The following is a 10,052-nucleotide window of genomic DNA, read 5'->3' as shown; positions in this document are numbered from 1 at the left end:
TGTCAGCGCCGGTCACCGCTCGGCCGCGGAGAGAGTAGCGGTGGTTTCTGCGATCGCCGGGACTGATTCTGGGGGGGGGGGACGACACACACACGGGCGCCAGCGGCCGCTCAGCCCCACCTCGACCGCCGGAAGGTTCTGGACACCATCTCCAGGGGATGGGGGTGACCTCACCCGCTGCGGTGACACAGCGGTGGCAGGACACACAGGACAGCAGAGGGGGGTGCCTGGGCCTCAGGGGGGCCCCCCCCCGTGGGGACAGCCGGCCTGCCCCACGCCGGGGTGCAGAGCTGGGGGGCCCAGCGCTCCCTTTGGGGGCACACTTTGTGTCCCTGGGGGGGTCTGCGGGGGGGGGAACCCAGCCCCCCCTCAGTGTGTGGGGGTTTATTTTGGGGGGGGGGATCCCCCAGACTGGGCGAGGAGGCCCAAGCGGGTTCTTCCTTTGGAGCCCCCCCCAACCAGGGGGACACCGAGACCCCCAACAGCCGCACCCCTCCGCTCCCAGCACCCCCCCAGGGTGCAGGGACAGTGAAGGTGGGGTCCCCCCACCCCAAATACCGCTCCAAGGTCACGAGCACCCCCCCTCCCCACCCCCCCGTGTCCCTGTCCCCCCCCCCCGATGACAGTAATAGCTTTAAATACACCCCCACGGGTGCTGCCCCCCCTCCACTGCACCCATGGGTGCTGCCCCCCCCCTCCCCGGCGCAGACAGAGTCGGGGTCTCCACACACAAACTCTTTATGGGGGGGCACACACAGCTCAGCTCAGCAGATGCCCCGTGGGTGCTGGGGGGGGGGGGGGCAGCGTGACCCACAGGAACCCCCAGTGGGTGCTGGGGGGGTCGGCGCAGCTCTGCCCCCCCCCCCCCACCATGGGGGTCTCAGTGGGGCAGCTCGTGGGGGATCAGTTTGTAGTGGGCGCCGCAGGAGGGGCAGCGCTGGGCCTCCCCTGGTGCAGCCAGAACCAGACGACGCAGCTGTTGTCCTCTTCGCCTGGGGAGGGGGGGGAGAGGAAGAGGAGGGTGGGAGGGAAGGACGGACAGACGGAGGGACAGAGGGAGGTGGGGGGGTGGACATGGGGTGGGGGGGGGGGGGTGGGGGGGGGCACTTACAGACGCAGCCCACGATGCGCTTAGTGCCGATGGAGGGGACGAGGTTGGGGTCCTCTTTGGTCCCCGCGTAGCGCTTCGGCCCGGAACATGCTGTAGGGGTCCTGGGGGGGGGGGGGGGGGGAAAGGGGGGGGGGTGAGCGGGGGGGGGCACCCCCAGACCCTGCCCCCCCCCCAGACCCTCCCTCACCCCCCTCCGACCCTGCCCCCCCCAGACCCTCCCTCACCCCCCTCCGACCCTGCCCCCCCCCAGACCCTGCCCCCCCCAGACCCTCCCTCACCCCCTCCGACCCTGCCCCTCACCCCCCCAGACCCTCCCTCACCCCCTCCGACCCTGCCCCCCCCAGACCCTGCCCCCCCCCAGACCCTCCCTCACCCCCCCCAGACCCTGCCCCCCCCAGACCCTCCCTCACCCCCCTCCGACCTGCCCCCCCCCCCAGACCCTCCCTCACCCCCCTCCGACCCTGCCCCCCCAGACCCTCCCTCACCCCCCTCCGACCCTGCCCCCCCAGACCCTCCCTCACCCCCCTCCGACCCTGCCCCCCCAGACCCTCCCTCACCCCCCTCCGACCCTGCCCCCCCAGACCCTCCCTCACCCCCCTCCGACCCTGCCCCCCCCAGACCCTCCCTCACCCCCCTCCGACCCTGCCCCCCCAGACCCTCCCTCACCCCCCTCCGACCCTGCCCCCCCCCACAAGGACACCCTCTCCCTGAGCCCCCCCCCCCCCGCCACACCCTGGGGTGCCCCCCCCAGCTCTGAGCTCCCCCGGACGGGTCCCACTCCCCCCACTCCCGGTCCCCACCGCCACCGCTGCCCCTCCCCCCCCTCCCCCGGTCCCCAACCCGTCCCTCCCCCCCCGGTCCCCAACCCGCCCCCCCCCCGCACTCACCAGCCCCTTGTTCATGGCCTCCAGCACCTTCCGCTCCAGCCCCGTCGCCTGCTCCTCGTCGGTGGCGAGGCCGCCTGCGGGGCACCGCGGTCAGACCGGGAGGCCGCGGCCTCGCCCTGCCCCCCGCCCCGTTCCCCGTGTGCCCCCCCCCCCCCCCCGCTTCCCCCCAGCTCACCGGGGACGGCGAGGCGGCGGGCGGGCGGGGCGCGGGCGGAGGCGGCGGGCAGCAGCCGTAGGGCCGCGCTCACACCGCAGTAACCTTGAGGCCATGGCGGCGGCGGCGGCGGCAGACAGCACTTCCGGCGGCGGCGGCGGAAGCGGAAGTGGCGGCGAGGCGGGGCGGGGCGTGCGGCTGAGCCACGCCCCTTGGGCGGTGGGCGGGCCTCGCCCCCCCAGCCACCTGAGCCACGCCCTTAGCAACATGCCCCGCCCCTGGTGACAGAAGCCCCGCCTCTGCGAGCTGGCCCCGCCCCTCCGTGCGGCCCCAGGGGAGATGGGGGGGGGCGGGCCATGGGGATGGGACACCCTGGGGGACAGGGACACCCTGGGGGACAGGGACAGTGTCCCCAGGCCATGGGGACAGGACAGGGACACCCTGGGGGGACAGGGACGGTGTCCCCTGGGCCACGGGGACAGGACAGGGACACCCTGGGGGACAGGGACGGTGTCCCCTGGGCCACGGGGGCAGGACAGGGACACCCTGGGGGACAGGGACACCCTGGGGGACAGGGACGGTGTCCCCTGGGCCACGGGGACAGGACAGGGACACCGTGGGGGGACAGGGACAGTGTCCCCTGGGCCACGGGGGCAGGACAGGGACACCCTGGGGGACAGGGACACCCTGGGGGACAGGGACGGTGTCCCCTGGGCCATGGGGGCAGGACAGGGACACCCTGGGGGACAGGGACGGTGTCCCCTGGGCCATGGGGGCAGGACAGGGACACCCTGGGGGACAGGGACACCATGGGGGGACAGGGACGGTGTCCCCTGGGCCATGGGGACAGGACAGGGACACCCTGGGGGACAGGGATGGTGTCTCCCAGGCCACGGGGACAGGACAGGGACACCCTGGGGGGACAGGGACAGTGTCCCCTGGGCCATAGGGGCAGGACAGGGACACCCTGGGGGACAGGGACACCCTGGGGGACAGGGACCGTGTCCCCTGGGCCACGGGGACAGGACAGGGACACCCTGGGGGACAGGGACACCCTGGGGGACAGGGACGGTGTCCCGGGAGCCATGGGAATGGGACACCACCGGGGTGCTGGGGACAGCTGTCCCTGGGACCATGGGGACATGACACCCCTGGGGGGACAGGGACAATGTCACCTGGGCCACGGGGACAGGCGGCTCCCAGAGGGACGGGGACAGACGTCCCTGGGGGCCTTGGGGACGAGGCCACCCCAAGACACTGGGGACAGACGTCCCCGGGGTGATACGGACAGCCGGCCGTGGGGCCGGGACACCCCCGGGGGGACAGGGACAGCCGCCCCCCGGAGGGTGGGGACAGCCCTCTGGGGACATGCTGGGACAGTCCCGCTGGCGGTGGCCGTGGCAAAGCCCCCCTGTCCCTGTCCCTGTCCCCGTGCCGCGGGTCCCCGGGGAGCCCTTCCCTCGTCGGGGCTCGCCTGCTTACTCATCCCCATCCATCCCCGCCGCTCGTTAGCGTCGCCGCTAATCGCCTCCGATTAAACACCCACCCAAGGGGGAACGGGGTGGGGGGGTCACTCCCTCCCACCTCCTCCCGGAGGGGGGGCACGAAAACACCCTTTTTTTTACCCATTTTTAAGGCCTGAGCTGGTTTGGGGCCCCCCCGCTGTTTTTGCAGGCTGGGGTGAAGGCGGCACCCATGGGTGCAGCCGGTGGGGAAGTGGGGGCAGCGCCCCTTTGCGCCCCCCCGCCCTTTCCCTCTGTCTGGGGCGGGAATAAAATCAATAAAAGGAGAAAAATATGGAAAAAGGAAAAAAAAAAAATAGCAAGAGTGGGGCCGGAGCGGCGGGGGGGGCCGTGGGCGCGTGCCAAGGGAGGAGGGCAGGACGGACGGACGGACGGACGGCGCAGGCCGGCACGGCGGCAGCCGCCCCAACGCTCGCCGGGACAGCACCCGCCCGCCGACACCCTCACCCCCACCCCGGGGTGCCCCGCGTTTGAGGGGAAGGGGCACGGGGGGGTGGGGGGAAGACGCACACAGAGGACACCCCGACATCGGTGTGTGTGTGTCCCCCCCCGCCACCGGCCATGGGCATCCAGGGCATGGAGCTGTGCGCCGTGGCCGTGGTCATCCTCCTCTTCATCGCCGTCCTCAAGCAGTTTGGCATCCTGGAGCCCATCTCCGTGGAAGGTAACCCTGCCCCCCCCCCCACCCCCCCTTTAATTAATTTTAATTAATTAACTTCATTTATTTTCAGCCCCCCATCGCTTCGCGGGGTGTCCCCTTTCTCTCCCCTCCACGGTTAAAGGACGTGTTGGGCCCATAAATGGTCCCTGTGGGGTGAAATCGGCTTTTTTTTGGGGGTACCCCCCCGGGGGAGGGTTTAGGGGTGAAGCCTGAGGGTTTGGGGGTGAGGGGGGCGCCCACAGCCCCCCCTCTGCCCCCCGCCCTTGCCGCGTCACGGCCCAGCCTTGCTCTGACCTTCCCCGAGGGCTGGGCCAGCTCTGGCCCCCCAAAAACCACCCCACTGAGGGGATACTGGAGACCCCCCAGTCCACGTCGACCCCCAAAGACCCCTGGGGGGGGATGCTGGGGGCCTCCGCGCCCCTGTTAACCCCCAAGACAGGATGATGGGGACCCCCCAGCCCACAGTGACCCCCAAATCCCTCCTGAGGTGAGATTAGGGGACCCCCCCAGCCCACAGTGACCTCCAAATCCCTCCTGAGGTGAGATTAGGGGACCCCCCCAGCCCACAGTGACCTCCAAATCCTCCTGAGGTGGGATTAGGGAACCCCCCCAGCCCACAGTGACCCCCAAATCCCTCCTGAGGTGAGATTAGGGGACCCCCCCAGCCCACAGTGACCCCCAAATCCCTCCTGAGGTGGGATTAGGGAACCCCCCCAGCCCACAGTGACCCCCAAATCCCTCCTGAGGTGGGATTAGGGAACCCCCCCCAGCCCACAGTGACCCCCAAATCCCTCCTGAGGTGGGATTAGGGAACCCCCCAGCCCACAGTGACCCCCAAATCCCTCCTGAGGTGGGATTAGGGAACCCCCCCAGCCCACAGTGACCCCCAAATCCCTCCTGAGGTGAGATTAGGGGACCCCCCCAGCCCACAGTGACCCCCAAATCCCTCCTGAGGTGAGATTAGGGGACCCCCCCAGCCCACAGTGACCCCCAAATCCCTCCTGAGGTGGGATTAGGGAACCCCCCCAGCCCACAGTGACCCCCAAATCCCTCTTGAGGTGGGATTAGGGAACCCCCCCAGCCCACAGTGACCCCCAAATCCCTCCTGAGGTGAGATTAGGGGACCCCCCCAGCCCACAGTGACCCCAAATCCCTCCTGAGGTGGGATTAGGGAACCCCCCCAGCCCACAGTGACCCCCAAATCCCTCCTGAGGTGAGATTAGGGGACCCCCCCAGCCCACAGTGACCCCCAAATCCCTCCTGAGGTGGGATTAGGGAACCCCCCAGCCCACAGTGACCCCCAAATCCCTCCTGAGGTGGGATTAGGGAACCCCCCCAGCCCACAGTGACCCCCAAATCCCTCCTGAGGTGGGATTAGGGAACCCCCCCAGCCCACAGTGACCCCCAAATCCCTCCTGAGGTGGGATGCCGGGGACGTCCCAGCCCACAGCGACCCCAAAACCCCCTGGAGACGGGACACCGGGGACCCCCAAGTCCTGCACCGACCCCCAAATCGCCCTGAGATGTCACACCGGGGCCCCCCAATCCCCCACCGACACCCCAAACCCCCCGGACGGGACACTGGGGCCCCCCAATCCCCACCCCACCCCAGCTGGGCGGAGGGGGCTCGGCGCTGCCGCTTCACACCCCGGCAAACCCGCTCCGGCAGGAGATGGGGGGGTTAACCCCCCCCGACAGCACCCAGGGGACCCCGGGGTTCTCTAGGGTGTCCCTACCGATGCGGCACGGCGGAGCCTCTCCCCAGCCCTGGCCCGGTTTTCCCAGCCCGAAGTTCCCGATATCCCCGTCTCGGCGCTGAACGGGTCCGCGGGGGCTTCCCAAGCTGGAATTATTAATGAGCCATCATTTATTAATTACCTTCCGCCAGGCCAGGCGGGAGGGAGCATTAGCAGGGTCGGGGCGAGAGGCGGCTCCGGGATGCTCCGCGCTCCGGGAATGTGCTGCCCGAGGCGGGCAAGGGGTTCGGCGGCTCCTGGGGAAACCCTCCGGGTCGGCTGGCTTCTCCCTCGGGATGTGAAACCCGGCGCTCCCCGGTTTTCCTCCTGGCACGAGGGGAATTTGGTGTCCGTGGCGGGTCAGGGGGTTTGGTTTTAAGCAGGGTCAGATCCGGGCGGGAAAGAGCCCAGGATCAAGCGCGGGATGATGCGGAGAGGCTGCGGGACCCATGGGGGTCTTTGCCGGCGTCTCCCGGCAGACGGCAGCGATGCCGAGCTGGAGCTCTCGGCCGTACGGCACCAACCCGAGGGGCTGGAGCAGCTGCTGGCGCAGACCAAGTTCACCAAGAAGGAGCTGCAATCCCTCTACCGCGGCTTCAAGAGCGTAAGTGTCGGGGGGACCCTCGCCCCGACCCCCAACGCCGGGGCCGGGGGGGATTTTGGTGGAGCCGGGGTTCACCGGGCGCCCGCTCTCCTCCCCAGGAGTGTCCCAGCGGCCTCGTGGACGAGGAGACCTTCAAGCTCATCTACTCGCAGTTCTTCCCCAAGGCGGTGAGTCGGGGGGGACACCCGAGGCCGGCGCGGGGGTGCCGGGAGGGGGGCCGCATCCGGAGAAAACGCCAAATCCCGATCCCGGCGTGTGCCGGGGAGGGGGCTTCACCGGCTCTCGCCTTCCTCCCCTCGCAGACGTCAGCACCTATGCGCACTTCTTGTTCGACGCCTTCGACGCCGACCGCAACGGGGCTCTCTGCTTCCAGGTGAGCGTCCCGGCGACGCTTCCGCGCCCGGCTTCTCACCGGGAAAAGCCGTGCCAGTGCCGCGCTCCTCGAGCTGCGGCTGGCTGTAAGCGTGCCCAGCGGCGTGATTCATCAGATCTTTCTCCTCGCCCGCATGCGGTCAGGGATAAAAGCTCGGCGCAGTGGCAACGGCCAAAATCTTCGGTCTCCTCGACGGCGGGAGCCTGTGCCGGGAGAGTTCCAGGCACTGCGGCAGGGGTGGCTGGCGGGGGGCCGGCGCCGGTTTTACCGTGGTGATTAAAAATAGCTACGAGCGAGAATAGAAACGGGATCAATAGGAAAAAAATCCCCCGGGCGTCCCACGATCGATGGCAGCGCCGCGGCACCGTTGGAGGGGGGCGAACGGCCGAGCCAGGCGGGACACAGATCCGTTCCTGGGGTCTGGGTGAGCCGGCGGTGCCGGTGGGACATCCCCGCTCACAGCTGCGGTTCCTCCGGCAGGATTTTGTCATCGGCCTCTCCGTCTTGCTGCGGGGGACGGTGCACCAGAAGCTGAAGTGGGCATTCAACCTCTACGATATTAATAAAGACGGCTACATCACCAAGGAGGTGACGTGGGGAGGGGGACAAGGTCTGGGGGGGTGGGCCGGGCAGGGTGGGAGTATCGCGGGGGACGCCCGGAGAGGGATGTGGAAACGGGTGGTGGGGGACAAAAGTGCCCTCGTTTGGAGGGTTCTTGTCACCCTGTCCCCTCTTTGTCCCCTCCTAGGAAATGCTGGAGATCATGAAGTCCATCTACGACATGATGGGGCGCTGCACCCACCCCACCCTGAGGGACAGTGCACCCGCCGAGCACGTGGAGCTCTTCTTCCAGGTGAGACCGTCCCGCCTCGTCCCCTCCCGGCGGCTGCCAAAACCCTCCGGGTGTCATGGGCCGGGGCTGTCACCACTGCCGGGGACGGTGATGTCGCCGCTGAGCCCCTGCTGTTCCCTTGCAGAAGATGGACAGGAACGGTGACGGCGTGGTGACCTTCGAGGAGTTCCTGGAGACGTGCCAGAAGGTGGGCAGCTCCAGGGGGGGGAACTTCGGTGTCACCGCCATCCTCCTCCTCGCTGCCAGGCCTCCGACTCTGAGACACAACCCCGTTCCTCATCCTGGCCCAAAATGATGTGTTGAGGGGGGCGGGAGAGACGGGGGGCGACAGCTCCGGTCACCCCAGGGCTGACGGGAGGGACGGGAGGAGGGGGACCAGGGGCTCTGACCTCTCCCTCCCGCCCCATCCAGGACAAGGACATCATGAGCTCCATGCAGATCTTCGAGAACGTGATCTAGAACCCGGGACCACCCGCTCGGCCCCACCAGCGCCTCCGCGAGCGCCCGAGGGGAACTTTTTTCCTACTATTTCAGACAAAACGAGAGGTTAAAAGAAAGAATAATCCACCTGGCTCCCGGCACTCCAGTTACAAGAGATGAGAAGAGATACGGATGACCTTGTCGGCTTGTCCACCTGAGCCCGCCCCGGCACGGTGCCTGGCGATGCCGCCCCACAGGCCAGACCCATTTTGGGGGGCAGAGCCCCCCCTGAACGAGGATCCCTCTGCCCTGGGTGGTGCAGGAGACCTCACGGCAGCACAAACCCGGACCCCTTCTCCTGGGGACGCGAGGCTTCGGGGAGGGGACCCTCCGGGGAGGGGGTTTCTGTATCGCAGCTGTGAAATGGCAGCTCCCAAAGGCCGACTGAAAGCACACGAACCTCCTCTCCCACCCGCCACGCATCGCTTAAGGGGCCCCACAGCAACGAGAGAGGCGGCTCCCCACCTTCCAGCGGTACAAGGAGAGAGGGTTTATTTTCTAAATAAAACAAATGGTGATGATTTAGGGACGAAACGTGCCGCCCAGGGAACCGAGGGGAAAGCAACGGCTGCACACAGCTCTGGGGGGCCAGAGGGGGAGAGCCCCAGCCCCGGGGTGGTGGCGGCAGAGGCAGCTTCACTCACCGAAGCGTCGGGGCACGGCCGGGAGGGTTAATTGAGTTATTTCTGCTTTTTTCTCCTCACAAACACGCCGGCGAGGCCAGGCCGCGCCTCAGCCTGGCCCCTGCCCCGGCCCCCCTCCCCGGGCCCGGCCCCCTCCTCCGCACCCGCCTGTTGTTCGCTCACTCACTGCGTGTTTCCATGAAATAAAGGTGAGAAACACCCGCCTCGGCCCGGCTCGCTCCCGGCCAGGGGCTCCGCCGGCCCCGGCCCCGGCCTCGGCCTCGGCGCCGTCATGGCGGCGCTGTCATGGCGGCGGGGCGCTGTCATGGCGGCCGCTCCCCGTATCCTAGCAACGCCGCTGCCCCTCCCCTCCAGCGGAGGGAGGGAGGCGTGCCTGAGCGCCGCCGGTTCTCATTGGCGGCGCCGCCGGCGCAGCCCCGCCTCCTCCGCGCTCGCATTGGTCAGTCCGTGGGGGGGGCGGGGACTCGGCGCGGAGACCTTCACGCGGGTGGCGCGGGGTCGGCGCGTGCTGAGAGGGGAGTGACGCGGCACGTGACGTAGGTGGCACCGGGGATCCCCTGTGCCCCCCCCCCGGGATCGGGGAATCCCCCGTGGCCCCCCCGGGTCTGGGCACCGCGGGACCGGGGCTGCGCGGGACCCGGGGGGGATTCCCGGGATCGGGGGGATCCCTGGGATCGGGCTGAGTGGGATCGGGGTGGGGGGATCCCCTGGGATCGGGGGGATCCCTGGGATCGGGCTGAGTGGGATCGGGGTGGGGGGATCCCCTGGGATCGGGGGGATCCCTGGGATAGGGCTGAGTGGGATCGGGGTGGGGGGATCCCCTGGGATCGGGGGGATCCCTGGGATCGGGCTGAGTGGGATCGGGGTGGGGGGATCCCCTGGGATCGGGGGGATCCCTGGGATTGGGCTGAGTGGGATCGGGGTGGGGGGATCCCCTGGGATCGGGGGGATCCCTGGGATTGGGCTGAGTGGGATCGGGGTGGGGGGATCCCCTGGGATCGGGGGGATCCCTGGGATCGGGCTGAG

At 69.1% G+C, this 10,052-nt stretch overlaps 2 protein-coding genes across 2 annotated transcripts; one reads left to right on the top strand and one right to left on the bottom strand.

Annotated features, from left to right (window-relative positions):
• Positions 1–865: 865 nt before the first annotated feature.
• Positions 866–2,268, bottom strand: LOC132321310 (cytochrome c oxidase subunit 5B, mitochondrial). The gene is given in 7 exon segments (XM_059834824.1): positions 866–951; positions 954–992; positions 1,112–1,190; positions 1,192–1,212; positions 1,999–2,072; positions 2,174–2,246; positions 2,248–2,268. Coding segments are annotated over 7 exon segments (378 nt in total). The 3' UTR covers positions 866–880.
• A 1,968-nt stretch (positions 2,269–4,236) lies between these two features.
• Positions 4,237–8,466, top strand: KCNIP3 (potassium voltage-gated channel interacting protein 3). The gene is made up of 8 exons (XM_059834815.1): positions 4,237–4,339; positions 6,552–6,676; positions 6,775–6,847; positions 6,979–7,049; positions 7,530–7,637; positions 7,798–7,902; positions 8,027–8,089; positions 8,314–8,466. Exons 1-8 carry the CDS (start codon positions 4,237–4,239, stop codon positions 8,359–8,361), a joined length of 696 nt encoding a protein of 231 aa, XP_059690798.1. The 3' UTR covers positions 8,362–8,466.
• The last annotated feature ends 1,586 nt before the right edge of the window (positions 8,467–10,052 follow it).

The sequence above is a fragment of the Gavia stellata genome, unplaced genomic scaffold (genome assembly GCF_030936135.1).
Source record: "Gavia stellata isolate bGavSte3 unplaced genomic scaffold, bGavSte3.hap2 HAP2_SCAFFOLD_259, whole genome shotgun sequence".
Taxonomy (NCBI): Eukaryota; Metazoa; Chordata; class Aves; order Gaviiformes; family Gaviidae; genus Gavia; species Gavia stellata.
This window is presented reverse-complemented; position numbering and strand designations above follow the sequence as displayed.

Excerpts from the sequence above, each read along its gene's own strand:
- KCNIP3 (XM_059834815.1), top strand. The coding sequence starts at position 4,237 with ATGGGCATCCAGGGCATGGAGCTGTGCGCCGTGGCCGTGGTCATCCTC. Across the intron at positions 6,848-6,978 it reads GTTCTTCCCCAAGGCGGTGA|ACGTCAGCACCTATGCGCAC; the intron begins GTCGGGGGGGAC and ends CTCCCCTCGCAG. Across the intron at positions 8,090-8,313 it reads TCCTGGAGACGTGCCAGAAG|GACAAGGACATCATGAGCTC; the intron begins GTGGGCAGCTCC and ends CGCCCCATCCAG.